The sequence below is a fragment of the Malania oleifera genome, chromosome 5 (genome assembly GCF_029873635.1).
Source record: "Malania oleifera isolate guangnan ecotype guangnan chromosome 5, ASM2987363v1, whole genome shotgun sequence".
Taxonomy (NCBI): Eukaryota; Viridiplantae; Streptophyta; class Magnoliopsida; order Santalales; family Ximeniaceae; genus Malania; species Malania oleifera.
Genome location: NC_080421.1, coordinates 82007097 through 82026624, shown reverse-complemented (window position 1 = coordinate 82026624; position 19528 = coordinate 82007097). Strand labels below are relative to the sequence as shown.

Sequence of the window (19528 nt, the reverse complement as noted above, 5' to 3'; positions counted from 1 at the left end):
TGATTGGCCCATTCACCAAATTGATGTGCGAAATGCATTTTTGCATCGCGATCTTCAAGAAAAAGCTTTTATGACTCAACCACAAGGTTACAATCATCCTCAATTTCTGTAAGTTACATAAATCACTATATGGTCTGTGAAAAGCTTCCCGAGCTTAGTTTTCTAAACTTTCAGACAAGTTAAAGTCATTACACTTCCATGAAAGCAAAGCTGATACTTCACTATTTGTTCTTAAAACAAAAACGAAAATTGTTTATGTTTTAATATATATGGATGACATATTAATCATTGGATCAAGTCCTACCATTAATCGAGTAATTCGTTGCTTAAAAGAAGCATTTTCTATCAAAGACTTGGGCCCTCTTCACTTTTTCCTTGGTGTAGAAGCACTTAGATGTAGTGAAGGTCTTTATCTTACTCAATGCAAATATATAGTGGATTTGCTCAAAAAGAGCAACATGGATAAGGAAAAATCATGTAGTAACCTGATGGCTTCAACTTGCAATCTCACTTCAATAGATGGCAAACCATGGGGCGATGCAAGCCTTTGCAGAAGTATTGTCGGTAGCATGCAATACCTTGCATTTACACGGCCTGATTTGACTTTTGCAGTCCACAAAGTTAGCAAGTTTATGCATAATCCTCTTGAATCCCACTAGTAAGCCATAAAGCAAATACTTCGCTATCTTAAACATTCAGTTTCAACACGCTTTCTAATTTCTAAAGCTGTAGACTTCAAGCTTCATGCATTCTTAGACTCGGATTAGGCAGGCGATAGGGATGATAGAAGATCTGTGCGTGCTTATTGTATTTATCAAGGCTCAAACTTGATCTCCTAGAGCTGTAAACAGCAGCCAACAGTGGCTTGTAGTAGCACTGAGGCTAAATACAAGGCACTGGCAAACACAATAGTCGAGCTAATTTGGATCAAGTCAATTCTAACTGAACTCGGAATTTCTATTCTACAACCACCTATTCTTTGGTGCGACAACATTGGTGCCACTTATATCACATCTAATCTTGTGTTTCATGTATGAATGCAACACATAGAGATCGACTTTCATTTTGTTCGAGATCTAGTCCACTGGAAACAATTAATAGTTTAGTTCATCTCTAGTTGTGATCAGCTAGCAGATGCACTAACAAAACCATTACCACCAAAGAAGTTTTGAGATGTTCAATCCAATCTGAATGTTTGTGATCTCCCCTTCAGATTGAGGGGGCATGTAGAAGATCAAATGATTTTAACTGAAATCACTGTTGAAGATAAGGAGAATTGATCCTATTGTAACCGAATGATGTAATCAATGAATACGTAAATACTTGTTGCAGTTTAGGGATGAGGAGATATGATTTTGAGGACTTCAAACTTGAATTAGAATTAGAATTAGAATTAGAATTTAAGTTTGAATTTGAATTTGAATTTGAATATTAGGAAATCAGTTGTAAATTTGTGTATATATATAACTTGTAAGCTACAAGCAAATTAAAGAGAAATATAGAAATCTTTCAAACACTTTGTCTCTTCTATTTCTTTACGAGGACCAATATGGTTATGTGATGTATCGTAATGCATTTAAAGGTTTTGTTTGGATGAAAGATTCATTTGAGTAAAGAAAAGAAAATGAGAAAAGAAATAAGAAGGAATTCTTTTCATTTTATTTTCTCTCTATATCAAATAATATAAAAAATGAATTTTTATTCTTACATGCACGATTAAAAGTTAAGAAAAATGAAGGGTTTATTTAGTTATAGAAAATAAATTTTATTTTTAATTTCCAAATAATCAAAGCTTATTTTTTTAATTTTCCAAGGTTCAATTAAAAAGGTAGAAAATAAAGAATTATTTAGTGGTAAACAATTTTCCAGTTTACCAAAAAGATAACTTGTTTTTTAATTCTTCAAAAATTAGGTTAGGTTGTGTTTATAAGCATTAATTTTGAGGCTTGGATTTGAATTTATGTGACTGAAAAAAATTCAATACAAATTTATATTACATTTCCTCTAAATCTATACAAATTTAAATCTAAGTATTGAATTACTATCCTTGTAAATGTAGGGTAAGAAACCAAAAATAAAAAACCAATAATAAAATGATATTTTCCAACTTTCATGTATAACTTAAAAAAATTACTAAATAGTTTAGCATTTTTGTAATCACTTGAGAAAAAGTAAAATAGAAAATAAAAACTAGGCATAATTTTTTATTGTTTCTCATTTTTTATATAACTAAAAATTAGTTATCTTTTTTTTCTTTGTAATTATTCCAAAAAAATAAATAAAATGAAAGCCTTTCTCTATAACTAAATAGAACCCAAATGTTAATGGCATTGAAATTAAGATTTTTTATTTTTATCTTTTTAAAAACATGTTTTTTAATTTTTAAATAGGAATTTAATGATTATATTTAAATTACTGCTTTATTTAAAGATGACTAGAGTAGTATGTTGTCTTTGTTTCTCTAATCCCTAGAGTAGTTTTTGTGCTATAAAAGCGAGTGTGTTTTATTACCCTATGTTTGAGAGTATGAATTTTAGATTTTAAAATTAAATTTGTATGAATTTAAATAAAATATACTATAAATTATATTTAATTTTGTTTAAAATTAAATTTATATAAATTTTAAAAATCTCTTATGAAATTTCAAGAATTTTAAGGTTCTCTTCTAAAATTTGTTAAAAAGGACACAAACCTCTCATTATATTTTATAAAATGATAAACTCGATAAATTTTAGGAGAGTTTTTATCGAGGAGTACGATATTTTTGAAACTTCTGAAAAGACCATTTTACCCTTTATTAATTTGTTTCAACCTACATAAATTCAACAAAACGGATAAGCGTAATTTAACCTTTAAATAGATGATCGGTATGTATTTCGAGAAAAAACGGACAGACGATGCGTCTCCGTTTTAGTTATCGGGGAACAGCGCCGCTGGGCAGAAAAATAGAAGATCATCAAACGGTGTTGTCGTGACGATTCGGCCCAGTCGAGTAGCGAAGAGCGTAGAGCGTAGAGCGTAGCTGCGCAGAGCCGAAGGGCGAAGAAAAGAGAACGGAGAGGGGGAGAGGCAGCCATGGAGGAAGCAGGAATTCTGGAACCCTACGAGCTCCGTTACTCGGATCTCATGTGGTTGTGTTCAGAGGATGTTTCATCACCATCATCATCGCCATCGTCGTCAGCTGCAGCAGAAGAGATCGAACGGGTTGATTCGATTACCAGAGCTATAATGGATGCACTAGGACCCGCAGGTCCTGGTTTACTTACCATCACTGGTGTTCCAAACGCATCTGTTCTTCGCCACAACCTCCTTCCTCTCGCATCCAAGCTTGCTCTTCTCAATAACGAAGACCGCAAGCGCATTCTCAAAGTAAACCTCCTATTTCTTTTTCTCTCCTTTAATAAACTTCTTAGTTTTAAAAGTATCGATTTCATTTGCATGATTTCAGGCTGAAAGGTGTGTTTTTCTTTTAGTTTAGGGTGGAATTTCAAGTGATTGCAGGGTTGGATCACCTAAATGTGCTTTTACTTTCTGGGAATGGCTGAGGAATATTAAAGAAAATAAAATTCTGAATTGCGTGGGGTTTCTTGTTTTCCTGAATTCTCTATTAATGAGAAAACTAGGGGCCCGTGAATTTGAAATTGTGTGAGTTTGGATAAAATTGTATTAAAATTTGTCTAAATTCACAAAATTTCAAAGTCACAGTCTCAAATTCGTATTACCAAAACTACATGTATCTAATTCTGCGACATTCTTGTCTACTAAACCAAGTGTCAAGTAGTTCTTTAGTGAATATATTTGAATTAGCTTTTAAATTAAATTGAGAGGAAGATATTTGTTATTGAGAAGTCGTGTGAGCATCTATATTCTGAAGGATTATAGATTTAGAGTTGCTAACATATTGTAGCCCAGCACAATCGCATCCTGTATTCGAAAACTTTGTGTTGAATCATTGACTAGCCAAGCTGGGAATTGATAACTTCCATTTTAAATATAATTTACAGGAGCATGGTTTGGGAAGTGATGTTCCTTTGAAGAACCTGGATAGAACTGTCTCTTCTTTTGCAATGCAACTAAATTATGTACAAGCTATGGAATCCATTCAGTGTGAACCAAGTCAAAAAGGCGATGGCGTTCAAAGGTCAAAACATTATCAATCAAATGTTGATAGGTCAGGAGAATGTCAAGAAAATGAATTTAGCAATCTTGGAAGTACTTTTAAGGAGCTAGGATTTCGCATGATGGAGCTGGGGCTCTGCATTGCCAAAGTTTGTGATAGGGCCTTTGGTAGTCGAGAACTGGAGCAAAGTGTATTAGAATCATGCTCAGCAAAAGGACGTCTTATACACTATCATTCAACTGTGGACAACCTTATAATTAAACAAAATGCGAGAAAATATGGATCAGTCAAATGGCAAGCCAATCATAAAGTTCGTGTTCCTTGTGTATCGAGAAATTTAGAGGGCTCCATCAGGGATGTGCAAAGATCAGCAGAGGGCCATAACTTGGATATGAGTGGGAAGGACGATAATCCATGGGGAAATCACTCCAACCTGTGGCAGCAGTGGCATTATGATTATGGGATATTCACTGTTCTTACAGCACCATTGTTTACATTCCCACATCATCAACCAATGGCAAAAGCAAAGGATTTTTTCTCAGCATCTTATGAGCAAGATTGTCTTTCTCCAACTGGTAGTACTTATTTGCAAATATTTTATCCCAACAAGAATAATGTCTTGACTGTGAGGGCTCCTCCTGAAAGTTTCATTGTCCAGGTGGGTGAATCGGCAGATGTATTATCTAAAGGGAAGCTTCGTTCAACTCTTCACTCAGTTTGTAGACCAGAAAATTTGGAAAACTTAAGCAGAGAGACATTTGTTGTCTTCTTGCACCCAGCTTGGAGCAAAACTCTCTATATCTCAGATTACCCCATGGAACACTGTACATTGTGTGATAAGTGTTCTCAGTTGTGCGATGAGGAAGTTCCATCTGCCAAGCAGGAACGCCATACTCTAACTCAAGATATCTATAAGATGGTTCCACCACTTTCATCACGGCTGAAGGATGGAATGACATTTGCAAAATTCTCACGTGAAACCACCAAGCAGTACTATGGTGGGAATGGATTGCAGTCGAACAGGTGACGTTTCCCCTTGGACTTAGTGCTAAAGATTTGGATTTTGAGTAAGGCCTTTTCATATTTAATTATCAAACCGAACGTTTGATCCATTCTTATTATATGAAGCTTCAGTCAAAATTTTGCTTTATTCAAATGCATTTTACTCTGTTCTTTCTTGCATGTGACTAAATGGCCTAGTTAAAACCCTCATTTTAATATGCCAAAAACTAAAAACAAAAACAGAAAAGAAACAAGATGAAAGGAGTTTGGTGACAAGGCTTCTATGTTTAGAGCATAATTGAGGTGCACACTGTCAGTAAGAAAGATACGTTAGGAGATGTTGAGTCATCTTTGCAGGACCTCTTTGGTGCTCCAAGTTATAGGAGGAAGTGAGAATGCAAGGAGAAGACGAGTTACATTGAACATGCTCTCCTCTCGGTTCAAGATAGGGTTTGTTGACATCGTGACTTGCACAATCTTCCAGTTGCATCTTTTTTTTTTTTTTTTAATTTAAAGGAGGGCGGCACCTCCATTTATTTATTGATTACCCTCATTTTTGATGGAAGAATACCATGGTTATAAGACAAACATTAGGAAGTTACAGATGGAAAAAATTAAAGGCCTAAAAAAAAACGACACCAACATCCAACCAAAACATGACTACAAATCCAAATAAAGTTAAATAAGAACATAACACCTACTCTTTCTTTGAAAACATTTTTGGAGAAAATATTTTTGAGTTTCCTTAAAAGCCTTAAGTATATATTGAACCATATATATTGATTCAAAGACTTTTTATCTTGTGAGTTAATCAAGTTAGCATTGAGCATATTTAAACTCATATTTATTGCTTGAAAAGCTTCTTACTTTGATTTTTAGCAAATCTTAGGTTCTCCTACATTTTCCTTGAAAAGTATTTTTGGAGAAATATTTATTGGGTTTAAATATTTGAGTTTTTATCATATACATCTTATCCAAAGATTGCAAAAACATTATTGAGAAAAATACCCATACTCTATCGAGCTTTAACTCATATCATTAGAGAGTTTATATAGAGTTTTAGTTTGTACATATTAGTTTATTTGAGAAGCAATTTATTTGTACGAAAAATTTTATATTTGTAACCGGTTTGCCTCTGCCCGATAAGTGAGTTGGGGGAACTCCACCCTATAAAGAGAAACAATTTGGTTTTGCCCGGTTAAGTGAGTTAGGTATACTCCGCTTTGTAAGGAGAATTGTAAACGACGTTACTTGGCCCGGTTAAGTGAGTAAGGTAGTGGAATCCTTGGATGCTTTGCCTAAGACAGGGACGTAGGCAACATTGGCTGAACCTTGATAAAAATATTGTGTCTACTTTCTCTTCCCTTATCTTTTTAATTTCCGCACTTGAACGCTACATTTAATTTGTTATGCATGATTTAAATATTTGCATATATTGATATTTATTTATTAGATTGTTTAGATAGACCCTAGGATGCGATATATTGATTGTGGTTTGGAATTAGATAAAAAGTAATCTAAAATTTTTAAATATCCAATTCACCCCTTTGAGATCACGCCATTCCTATCTATTGGTATCAGAGCCTCATTGCAAAAAGGTTAACTGCTTGTGTTAAAAATCGCAATGACTCATACTGGTGTATCCCCTTTTTGTGAGGGACAATTATTTATCAGGCCTCCAGTGTTTTATGGTGTTAATTACACCTGGTGGAAAAAAAGAATGAGCGTATTTATAAAATCAATGAATTGGAGGGTTTGACAAGTGATTGCTAAAGGATTTTGTATGCCAGTAAATGAAAATGTTTTAAACTTAATGCATGCAAATTCAACTGCCATGGATATGTTATATTGTACTTTAGAGTTTAAAATTTTTCAGGTGATCATGACATGTAAATGTGCAAAAGACATATGAGAAGAGTTTGATAGGAGGTATGGAGAGACCAAGAAAGAAATAGCCACCTCTTCGGATGCTCCTATGATAAAAAAGGAGAAAGGTTGTTTTTTATTGCATTAGCAGATGAAGAGGTATATGTTTCTCACTCAACCTCTATTGATGATTCTTGTGTTGAATGCTGCGATACATCATATGTTGAATTATCTGTTGAATCTAGTGATAATACTATTAATGTTGCATGCAATGATTCATGTGGTAGTTATTGTGATAAATTTTGTGATAAATCATATAATGAGTTTAATGATGAAAGCATGCCCTTTAATGAAGAACTAGAAAAAGTTTTATTTAAAATGCATAAGCTTTTAGTTAGGGTGTCTAAGTAGAAAATGGTCTTGAAAAAGGAAAATAAAAGGTTGGCGGTACATGTGAGGAATGATGTATTCCCAAAAAAAAAAAGGGGGGGGGGGGGGGGTTTAATTGGGTATTTAAAAAATCTAAGTCCTTCAAGTCCTAATTTTAAAACATAATTAGTATTTCACAAGCCTAGGGTTTTACAAGAAATTCTCAAATCCCCCAAATACTAATGTACGTAAATATTTAAAATAAATACAACAATCACAACAATTTAAATACAAGCATACAAGTATCGAAAATAAAGAGAGAAGGGAAAAGAGAGCGTGCAAACACAAATTTTACGAGGTTCGACAAACCTTGCCTACGTCCTCACCCCAAGTAAACCCGCTTGAGGATTCTACTATCATGCTCACTTAACTGGGCGGAGCAGAAGACCATTTACAACTCCTCATAGGGTGGAGTCCCCCTAGCTCACTTATCAGGCAGAGTCAAACCGTTTCTCCTTATAGGGCAGAGTCTCCCTAGCTTACTTAATCGAATAGAGCCAAACCGTTACAACTGCTCCTCACAAGATGGGGCCCCTCCTCCTTAGGCGATACCTCATGCCTGGAACACGGTTCATTACCCAAACCGCAGGGATACAAAGATATGATAATAAAATTTTTTATACAAACAAATACTTCTCAAATAAGCTGAGATGTACAATATGGAGTTCTATATGCACTTTCAAATGATTTTATATTTGAAGCTCGATAGAGTATATGTAACCCTCTCAAAAATATTTTGCAATAAAAATAAATGAGAGTAGGAAAGTGATTTTCTTTAAATTGACATTTGTTGAATCAAGAAACTTTTCAAGCAATATATATGAGTTTAAATACGCTCAAAACTTTCTTGTAAAACTCTAAAATATTTTCTCGAAAAGATTTTTCAAAATGAAGAGTAGGAGAAAAATATTTCTTCAAGATTGACCTTGTAAATACCACAAGAAAAAGAAGCATTTGAATCAATATATATAATTTGAATATATGCTTAAGGCTTTCAAAATAAACTCAAGGAACAAGAAGGTTTTCAAGCAATATATATGGACGTTAATATATGCTCAAACCTTACTTGTATAAGCCAAGAGGTTTTCTCCAAAAATATATTTAAAATAGAAGTAGGAGAAAAAAATGAACTTTGATTTTCAAAAACAAGAAAACTTTCAAGCAAAATATATAGATATGAATATATGCTCAAACTTTCAAAAATTGCCTTAAGAAGAAGAAGCTTTTGAAGGAAAAATATATGAATGGATATTTTCTTCTAGGTTCCTTGGATAACCTAAAAAATTTTCTTCCAAAAGAGTTTTCAAAATGAAAGAGAAGGAGAAAATATGAACTTTAATGTTCAAAATGGGTTTGGAAATAAGAATAAGAAATAAAGAATGTGTAGATGTGCTCCCAAGTGTTTCTCTAACATTTTCAAGTTGTTTAGGCTAGTATTTATAGGCAAAAACACAAAGTACCCGTTTTATGACCGTTGGGGCTTTAAAATAATAATTTATTTTGAAAATAATCATTTTTAACCTGGGGCGTTTTACCGGGTAAGTCATTTGTAGAATCTGTAGGAATGGGGGGTTGTGACCCTATGACACTTTTGGGTTATTTTTGATGTGTGTATGTATTTAACAGTTTTAGTAAAACTCTAGTATTGTGTTAGTTGGAGGATTTAATATATATATGATTTTACGTTTCCCGCTACTTAGGTATCAGTGTTGTATTTCAGGTATATCTCTTGTACCTATGGGTCCAGGTTGATTATGTTTTATTAGGATTATTATATTAAATATAAAAAAATTATGGTAAAATAGGTAGGTCATTACAGTTTGGTATTAAAGCCTAGATAGAGTGTAACGGAAATAATACCAGAGTTTAGGAAAAAAGATTTAAGGTTTTGTTCTACAGTCTAGAGGCAGGATTTCTGTGGTGGTTTCTGTGTCTTTCTTGGGATGACGATTTCAGGAAAATCATAGTAAACTATTATCGGGTTGTGTTTTTATAGTGTAGAACTGAATCTTGAAATAAGGATGTCAAGATAGGAGATTTTAGTTAGACGTGTAGATTATAAGAATAGGGTCCCTGAGTTATGTTTATTGTCTTTTCAGAATGGACCCTAAAGGTGGTAGTGCTCATGCGAGTGGTAGTGACTTGTGCAGGGCTCTCAAGTGCAGGCATGACTGCATCTCAATTCTCAGTGTAACTCAGCAGGTTATAGCTAAGATTGCTAGGAGCTTCAGAGAGCGGGGAGACCCGTCTGCAGGCCATGGGTGCACGATAGAGAAATTTACCAAAATGAATCCTTCGGTATTTTCAGGAGGAGTTGATCTTATAGGCATCGATAATTGGATGAAGGAGATTGAGAAAATTTTGGCAGTATTGTAGTGTACATATGAGTAAAGGGTCCCTTTCGTCACCTATAAACTGACAGGGAGGTTGAGAAGTGGTGGACTGCTGTGAAACTTTTGGAGTAGCAGAGGATGACGCCGATAGTTATGGCATGAGATCGATTTAAAGAATTATTTTTTGACAGATATTTTCCAACTACTATTAAGAAAGTTAAAGTGGAAGAATTCCTGAATTTGAAGTAAGGACAACAGTCAGTCTAGTAGTATGCGGCGCAATTTATAGAGCTATCCTGCTTTGCCTCGTATATTGTTCCTGATAAAGTAAAGAAGGTGAGACAATTTGAAAGATGATTGAAATGATGAATATACAAGCAGGTGGTAGTGTTAAAGATATAGAATTTTATTGAGTTGGTTGATAGAGCAGCGTTGACTGAGGTTAGTGAGCGCATGGATGCAGAGGAGTAGGGACAGAAGAAGAGATCTGCGCCTTCAGGTTTTTAGCCAGGATCTAGGCAGGGTCACTAAAGGAGAGGAAACTATGGTAGATGACAGAGGCAGGAGACTGAAGGTCGAGAGTTTTAGGTGGTGCAGAATTTTTCTATCTGTCAGACTTGTAGAAAGAGACATTTGGGAGAGTGTCGAGTGTGAAGAGCCGTTTGCTATTGTTGCGATAGGCAGATACATCTAGTGCGAGATTGCTGTACACCACCTGGTATCGCTCCTACTCCCAGACCATACCGGGGAGGCTATTAAGTGCCCTGTGGAGGCCAGTAGAGGAATGTAGTTTCAACGAGAGTCTATGCTTTGACGTCTGGAGATGCTAAAACAGCCGGCGATGTGGTGACATGTATGATTAACATGCTTTCATTTAAAGTTATTGTATTATTTGATTTAGGAGCCACACATTCATTCGTGTCTATGGGGTGTATTAGATTATGTGGGGCAGAAATACAGTTATTAGACACCGAACTGTTAGTAACTACACCGACAGGGTCAGTAGTGAGGTGTAGTAGAGTGCTCCGAGACTGTCCAGTTGATATTCAGCGGAAAGTCTTACCAGCTGACTTGATAGTATTGGACATGCATGAGTTCGATGTAATTTTTGGTATAGACTGGTTGGCAGCCAATTATGCCAATATAGACTATTATTTGAAAGAAGTAATATTCAAACCTCCAAGAAGATCAGAATTCAGGTTTATAGGGTCGCGTGTACAATCCTCGCCTCAATTAGTATCAGCCATACAGGCGAGGAGATTACTCTTAGATGGTTGTCAGGGGTTTATGACTTTTGTAAAGAAGGTGTCGGGGAATGAATTGAAGTTTGGTAATACACCAGTGATTAAGGAATTTTCAGACGTTTTTCTAGAAGATCTACCTGGGTTACCTCCCGACTGCGAGGTAGATTTATCTATTGATCTACTTCTCAGGACGACACCGATTTCTAAAGCTCCTTATAGAATGGCTCCAGTAGAGTTAGGAGAGCTAAATGATCAGTTGCAAGACTTGCTAGATAAGGATTTTATTTGGCCTAGTGTATCACCGTAGGGAGCTCCAATGTTATTTTGTAAAGAAGAAGGACGGGTTTATGATGATGTGTACAGATTACAAGGAAATTAATAAGGTGACAATCAAGAATAGGTATCGTCTACCTTTTATAGATGATTTATTTGATCAGTTTCAGGGCACGCGGGTCTATTTCAAGATTGACTTCAGATTAGACTACCATTAGGTGAAAGTAAAAGCAGAAGACGTTTCGAAGACAGTCTTCAGGACTAGATATGGACATTATGAATTTCTCGTTATGTCGTTTGAGGTGACAAATACTCTTGTTGTATTCATGGACTTGATGAATAAAGTCTTTCACCAGTATTTAGACCAGTTCGTTATAGTTTTCATTAATGATATATTGGTATATTCGAGGAGTTTTGAGGAGCATGAGACGCATTTACGGCTAGTACTTCAAATGCTTAGGGAAAATAAGTTGTATGCCAAGTTTAGTAAATGTGAATTTTGGTTAGTGAGAGTTTGATTTCTGGGGCATGTTATTTCAGGAGATGGTATTTCAATATATCCCAGTAAGATTAAGATAATGTTGAATTGGGAAAGGTCGAAAATCATTCAGGAAATTAGAAATTTTTTGGGACTGGCGAGTTAGTACCGTCGGTTTGTAGAAGGGTTTTCAGTTTTATCAGGACCTCTCACGCGTCTAATCAGGAAAAATGTTAGGTTTGAATGGGATGAGGATTGCGAGTAGAGTTTTCAGGAATTGAAATAGAGGCTAGTCACTGCACTAGTGCTGATCATTTTGTTAAGGGGTGATGGTTATGTTATTTACAGTGACGCGTTTTTGAAAGGGCTCGACTGTGTATTGATATAGCATGGTAGGGTTGTAACTTATGCCTCCCGACAGTTGAAAGAGTATGAAAAGAATCACCCTACCCATGATTTAGAATTAGCGGTAGTGGTGCTCACGTTAAAGATTTGGAGGCATTACTTGTATGGTGAGAGATGCGAGATATTCTCCAATCACAGAAGTTTGAAATACTTTTTCGCTCAAAATGAGCTGAACATGAGATAGAGAAGGTGGTTGGAACTTATTAAAGATTATTACTGCACTATTAGTTACCACCTAAGGAAAGCAAACATGGTAGCTGATGCTTTGAACAGAAAATCAATAGGACCAGTATTGGCAGTTATTAAGATTCAGCATCCGATCCTAATGGATCTGGAGAGGCTCGATGTAGAGTTGGTAGAGAGTGATCCTTAGACATTTATTGCTAGCCTGGTAGTGCATCTTACTCTACAGGAAATGATTAAGACAACTCAGAGAGATGACGCAGAATTAGCAGAGCTGATAGTAAGGCAGTATTTCAGATGACGGGGTTAAGATTCCTTTCCAAGTTGTGCGTGCCTGTAGATCTAGACATCAAGAGGACAATCTTAGAGGAGGCTCACAGGTCCTTATACACGGTTCATCCAAGTGGTAGTAAAATGTATAGAGATTTGTGAGAGTTTTACTAGTGGAGCGGTATGAAGAGGAAAATTGTCGAGTTCATACAACAATGTCTGACGTGCCAATCGGTAAAGACTGAACACTAGAGACCGACATGCCAATTACAGCCGCTTTACATCCCAGAGTAGAAGTGAGATAATGTATCTATGGACTTTGTGATGAGTTTGTCATCAGCACCGTATGGTCAGAATGTTATTTGGGTGGTCGTTGATAGATTGACAAAGATTGCTCACTTCATTCCTATTAAAGTCAACTACTCCATGGACAGACTAGTAGAAATTTATGTTCAGGAGATAATCCATTCTCATGGTGTGCCAGTGTCTATAGTGTTAGATCAAGACCCACGTTTTACATCACGATTTTGGAGGAGTTTTTAAGAGGCTCTGGGGTCTTAGTTATCTTTTAGCATGACGTTTCATCCTCAGACGAACGGCTAGACTGAGAGAGTGATTCAGATATTAGAAGATATATTGCGGACGTGCATGTTAGATTTTGGGAGTAGTTGGACTTAGTATATGCCGCTGGTAAAGTTCGCATACAATAATAGTTATTGGGCCAGCATTGGAATGACACCTTATGAGGCACTCTATGGTAAGAGATGTCGTTCTCTTTTATATTGGGATGAGTTAGGGGAGCGGCGAGTTGTGGGGACAGAGCTAGTGCAGCAGACATATGATAAAGTTCGACTCATTAGAGATAGGATCAGTGCAGCTCAGAGCCAACAAAAGAGTTACGCTGATACTCGCTGTAGGAAACTGGAGTTTGATGTTGGAGATCACGTGTTTTTGAAAATAGTCTCGTTAAATGGAATTATGAAATTTGGAAGGAAAGGTAAGCTTAACCTTATGTTTATTGGCTCTTTTGAGATTCTTGAGAAAGTGAGCTTAGTTGCCTACATGCTAGCTTTGCCCCCCGTTTTGTTCAGAATAAATGACATATTCCATGTCTCCATGTTGAGGAAATATGTCCCATACCCCTCCCATGTGATCAATTATGGTGAGATAGAGTTCAGGGATACTATGGCATATGAGGAGGTACCATTATAGATTCTGAACAGGAAAGAATATGAATTGCGCAATAAGGAGATTCCTTTAGTAAAAGTCTTGTGAAGGAATCATGCAGTAGAGGAAGCCTTATGCGAACTTGAGGAGCAGATATGACAAAAGTACTCGTATCTCTTCAGCGGAGATTAGTAGTAAATAGAAAAAGTTACTAGTGAATATGTAAATTTCTTTTGACAAGTTAGTTAGATGTAATAATTTTCTGGGAGTAGATAGTATTTTGGTTATGGGAGAATTTTATTTTATGTATATATGTAATCCCTCAGAACCCTGAATGTAATCATAGTATTTCTCCGCCATAAGTGAGGGTAAGTAATAAAATAAGTAGCCCATTTTCTTTAAAGGATGATGTCAATATAAATAGTAAATTTCGAGGATGAAATTTTATCAGGAGAGAGAATGTAGAGGCCCGAAGAATTATAGCATTTAAATAATAAAAGAGGGAGAAAATGAAATTTTAAAGGGGGTCACAATTGAATCTCGTTGACGAACGCAAAGAGTTCGTCGACGAAGCGGCTTATTGAGATCGTTGACGGGGACATGTGTCTCGTCGACGAGGAATTACTGAGAGGGGTCTGAAATTCGTCGATGATGAATAAGTGTTCGTCGACGAACTCTTTACTTGGCCTCGTCGACGAAGGCAGGTGTATAAATAACTCTAACACGGTTTTTCAGCGAGAAAATGGCGTCCTAACCTCCATTCTCTCTTTACGTCGTCCTCCACACCTTCTCTCTAGGATTCTGGGCTGGATCTTCGCTGGTTTGGCGATTTGAAGCTGCCACGTTACTCTTGGGAAGATTCTCTCCACATCTGCTGGAGTGATTTGTAGGTTAGGGCAACTTGGGAACCATCCCAAAATTTGGGTAAGCTAGTTAATTTCAGTTTTATGAAGTTTTTGGTGTTTTTGGACTGATGAAAATATGTTAGGGAAGATAATACTGAAGTTTTGTTGGAAAAATATCAATTTTATGGTGTTGAGTTATGGAACACATGGGTGTGATTTTGGGTGTTTTGTCGGCTTCCCAGAAAGTCAGGTAATTGGATAAATTAAGTCAGTATTTTCATAAAATTATTTATTAATATTCAACTATTATATTCAAGGAAATTATGTATGTTATAGAACTGGGTTTGAAAATTCTGTTGTTAGCGGGAAAACAATTTTAACACAGTTCAGCAGAGATTATGATTTTGTGTAAATTTTATGAACGAGACAATATTCACTTTTGCGTGGCATAAGTATGAAATTTTATGATTTTATGTAATATCAGAGTATTATGTTTTCGGAATAAGCATGTTATTACTATTTTTTAGGAAGATATTAAAAATGGTACAAAGATTTCAAATTATGAATTTTTATGATATGTCGGGGTAAGAGCTGTGGTTTTATATGATATGTTGGTGTAAGGGCCATGAGTTTTATATGACATGCTACGCCGGCGTAAGGGCCGTGATTTACAAGATACAAAACGTGAATTTTATATGATTAATTATGTAAAATTTTATGAAAATATTGTCATGATGGATATTATTATGAAATAGTCATGTATCATTATTTGAAAATATACTATATGTTATTAGAACCCATATGACTTGGTTTAGGCTTTCACGAAGTATGGTACCGTAGGTATATGATCATGATCATGTATATGTTAGTGCTACCACTTGTCGTAAGGGGTAGTGGGAGATCGATAGTCGATGTGGTTTTATGGTAGTATAGGCGTCCCTCTGCCATCCGGACTAGGAGGGGTAGACCCATCATACTTACTGAGTTATGTTGATCTAGCGTGATTGACCAGTTATTACTAGATCCCACCTTCGGGCCACACAATTCAGTCATGTGAGGGTAAGACATGACACCAGTTAGCTATCCATCCAGGGTGTTTTTTCATGTACAGTTATATATGATGATTTCATGTATAGAAACTCAGTATGTTATACCAAGTTATGATCAATTATGTTTCAAACAGATATGATACAGACGGTTTTACTATATATGATTTATGTATTGTTCTATGTATAACATGAGCCACACATTGATGTTAGTTTATTTTTCTGTACTGAGAGGTGTCTCACCCCATCTATATAAACATTTTAGGAGCCCTAGATAGAAAAGCGGATAGAGCTCCGCAACGTTAGAGGTCGACTGTTCTACCTTGTTAGAAGGATAAGTCATTTTGTTAGGGTCTGATGGATTTTTGGGTTGTGACCCTAGGACACTTTTGAGTTATTTTGGATGTGTGTATGTATTTAATAGTTTTAGTAAAACTCTGGTATTGTGTTGGTTGGAGGATTTGACATGTATATGATTTTATGTTTTCCGCTGCTTATGTATCAGTGTTGTATTTCAGGTATATCCCTGGTACCCATGAGTTTAGGTTGATTATGTTTTATTAGGATTATTATATTAAATATAAAAAAAATTATGGTAAAATAGGCAGGTCGTTACAGTATCTCTCTTTTTGATGATGACAAACAAAGGAGCAAAAAATAGGTTTGCCTGTCAAGGCTCCCTTTTATAATATGCATAATTTCAAAAAGATATATTCAATAAAGTTCAAGCATATGCAAACATGAAGACTTTAGAAATTTCAAGTTGAGCATTTGAGATTAGTTTAATTTAATGTGCAGTTTATGTGTGTGTTAAATTATAACTTATTCAAACCCTTATGTGTGTGTTAAATTATAACTTATTCAAGCACTCAATACACGCATAAGATATATATGATTTGTCAGCATCAAAATAAGGATCGGACTCAAAAAGTTAACATCATGGTTTTTATAAAAGCTTAGGACTCAAAAATAAAACCAATGATGCATATGAATCCACAAGAATGCTAAAATAAAACTCTCTTTTGTTGGCTTAATATGACATTCGAATCTCGTTTTGGTGATAAAAAATGAAGGTTGATTTAACATGTTTTTTTTTAAGTGATGATGTTTCAGGAGCTTGAGTGACAAAGTTTAAAAGATCAGAGGAAATGCAAGTTCAAGATCACTAAGTACAATAAAGCTACACTCATCTTCAAAGTGATCCAAAGAAAGCTTAAATGAACCAAAATGATTCAAAGCATACGGAAACCTAAAGTTGACTTAAGCTGAAGTCTAAGAGGATTCAAAGTAAAGACTCATATGAAGTTTTCAAAACCTAGAGTGTTTAAGGCTTTAGGATGAATTATGCTAGTACTTCATACTGAATATCATGTAGAAATGTTTTGAAGCTCATTAGGGGTTATCTTGGACTTAGAGACCTTATTTTAAAAATCCTGAAAAATGTATTTTAAAGTAACAAAACAAGATGGTTGAGAGTTTTTGAAAAATGAACAGGAAAAAGGAATTTATAATTGTTCAGGCGACTGAAGAATAACCTCGGGTGCCTAAAGATTTTCCTGAAGAATTTCTGAAGAAGTGTAGGCTCAAACGACTGACCCTGGTAACCTCAGGCGCCTGAACACTGTTAACGGTTATATATATATATATATATTTTTTAAAGTTTAAAATTCAAGTTTAAGTTTCTTGTACTCCAAATTTTGTAAAAACTTGGGAAACACTCAAAGTAACTTGGGCAATACGAATTAAACCTTTTTGAACCTATAAATACATGTTTTCACTAATCAAAATTACACCAAGCATTAAAATCTGCTCTCAAGCCAAAAGCTCTCTTGCTATCTTAAAACACTCTTGCTCTCTCAAAGCTCTCTTGCTTACTCTTTCAATTTAAGAATTGCTGAGAAATTCTGAGCTGCTAATCAATTTTCTCTAAGCGCTAACATCTGAATTGCTATTTCTTATTTGGAGAAGTATTCGGTGAATTTATTCTTGAGTTTTAATTCAATTTCTTTTGGTATTTGTTATTGAAGAATATTAGTGCTTTCAGTTATACAAACCAGTTTTATCTGAGAGCATTCTTTGTACAAAAGAAATTGTTTCTTGTTTCTTGTTTATTTGACGGTTCAAGTCATTAGATTGTTGTAACCGAGCATGGGGTATTGCTTGGAGAGGGGGCTCCACCCTAAAGGAGGGTTGTAAACAGTTTGTTCTGCCTGCAAAGGAACGTGTTAGTGGAATCCTTAGGTGGTTTTACCTAAGGCGAGGACGTAGGTTGGAGATAAGTTGAACTTCATAAAAAATCTCGGTCTCACTCTTTACCCTTTTCTATTTAAATTTTAGCATATACAAATTGTGTTTCAAAGTGTAAGATTGCTGAAAACTGAGATTGAGAAAACCTTTTAGTTTAAGAAAGTATGTTGGTTAATCGTTTGTAGAAACCTTAAAGGGAGTATGTTGATTAATCGCTCGCAGAAATCTTGATTAAAAGAAGCGCATAAAAATTCATTTACACAGGGCTATAAACTGGAATTTGGCAAACGTTGAAATAATAAAGTACTGTAGCTCTCACAAGTTGGTTACGTATTGTGATTGATTGATTGGTTGCTACTTGGTTTGTGATTGGTGTTGTGTTTGTTAGTGTGGTTAATTTTTTTGAGTATTTAAAATAAAAAAATTTTCTTGTGTGGTTACTAAGTAAAAAAGTGAGATTGTGAATTTTTTAAAAAGGCTTCAAAGAATTTTATAAACCTAATTCACCCCTCTTTTGGGACTACACCTTGACTTTCAATTGGTATCAGAGCTTAATTATAGTAAATCTTAATTAGAAGCTATATAAAGGTCTAAATGACACACCTTGTTGCATTCCCTTTTGCTGAAGGCCAATCCTCTACTAGATCGCCTGTCTTTTGTGGTTTAAGCTATATGTTTTGGAAACAAAGGATGATAATATACATTCAAACTATGGATTGGAAAACATGGAAAGTTATCATACATGGTGACTACATTCCTACAAAAATAGTAGACGGTAAAGAAGTTCCTAAAGAAGAAAAAGACTTGACTGACAATGACTATAAAATGATGCAAGTAGACTCAAGTGCCATGAACACACTATATTGTGCTTTAGACGTAAATGCGTTTAATAGGGTCATGGCATGTAAGTTAGTCAAAGAAATTTGGGACAAGTTAGAAGTAACTTATGAAGAAACTATAGATGTTAGAGATAGTAGAATCGACATGCTCACTAGCAAGTATGAGGCCTTTAAGATGAATTTGGAAGAAACTATCACTAGCGTGGATACTAAGTTCACTCACATAATAAATTCCTTAAATGCTTTAGGGAAAAATTATTCAACATATGAAATGATTAGAAAAATCCTTAGAGAATTTCCTTCAATTTGGGAACCAAAAGCCACAACAAAAATGGAAGGTAGAAACCTAAAAATACCTCTTTTGATGAGTTAATCGGATTCCTTCTCACATATGAAATGACAATGAAAGAAAGAAATTTAGAGAACAATAATAAAAATAAGAAATCAATAGCCCTTAAGGCTAGTAAAGAAAATTCTAATGATGAAGATGAAGATAATGAATTAGATGATGAAGAATTAGTCTTTATCACTAAAAGACTCAGAAATTTTTTTAGGAAAAATAGGAATTTCTCTCGAAAGTTTAAAGGATAAAAAACTAACAAAAGAGAAACAAACACAAAGTAAACTAAGAACGATCCACCTACATGTTATAATTGTTAGAAGGTTGGACACATTAAACCCGATTGTCTACAGCTAAAAAAGGATAAGAAGAAGAAAAAGAAGACAATGAAAGCTACGTGGGATGACACAAGCTCAAACGAATCGGATGATGAATCAAGTG

At 35.1% G+C, this 19528-nt stretch overlaps 1 protein-coding gene across 7 annotated transcripts in view; it reads left to right on the top strand.

Annotated features, from left to right (window-relative positions):
- The first annotated feature begins 2845 nt into the window (after nt 1–2845).
- LOC131156246 (uncharacterized) overlaps nt 2846–19528 on the top strand; it is a 41084-nt gene continuing 24401 nt past the window's right edge. Inside the window, exons 1-4 of one of the 7 annotated variants that reach the window (XR_009136935.1) lie at nt 2846–3369; nt 4005–5143; nt 7027–7147; nt 15927–16176. Coding sequence is in view for 4 of the 7 variants with exons in the window: in XM_058109777.1 (XP_057965760.1) it covers nt 3076–3369; nt 4005–5147 (1437 nt within the window). In the remaining 3 variants the exon portion in view is untranslated. Of the gene's footprint in view, nt 3370–4004; nt 5271–6998; nt 7261–15926; nt 16177–19528 lie in introns of those variants that run through there. The other 6 variants (XR_009136936.1, XR_009136937.1, XM_058109777.1 and 3 more) reach the window with 6 other exon arrangements.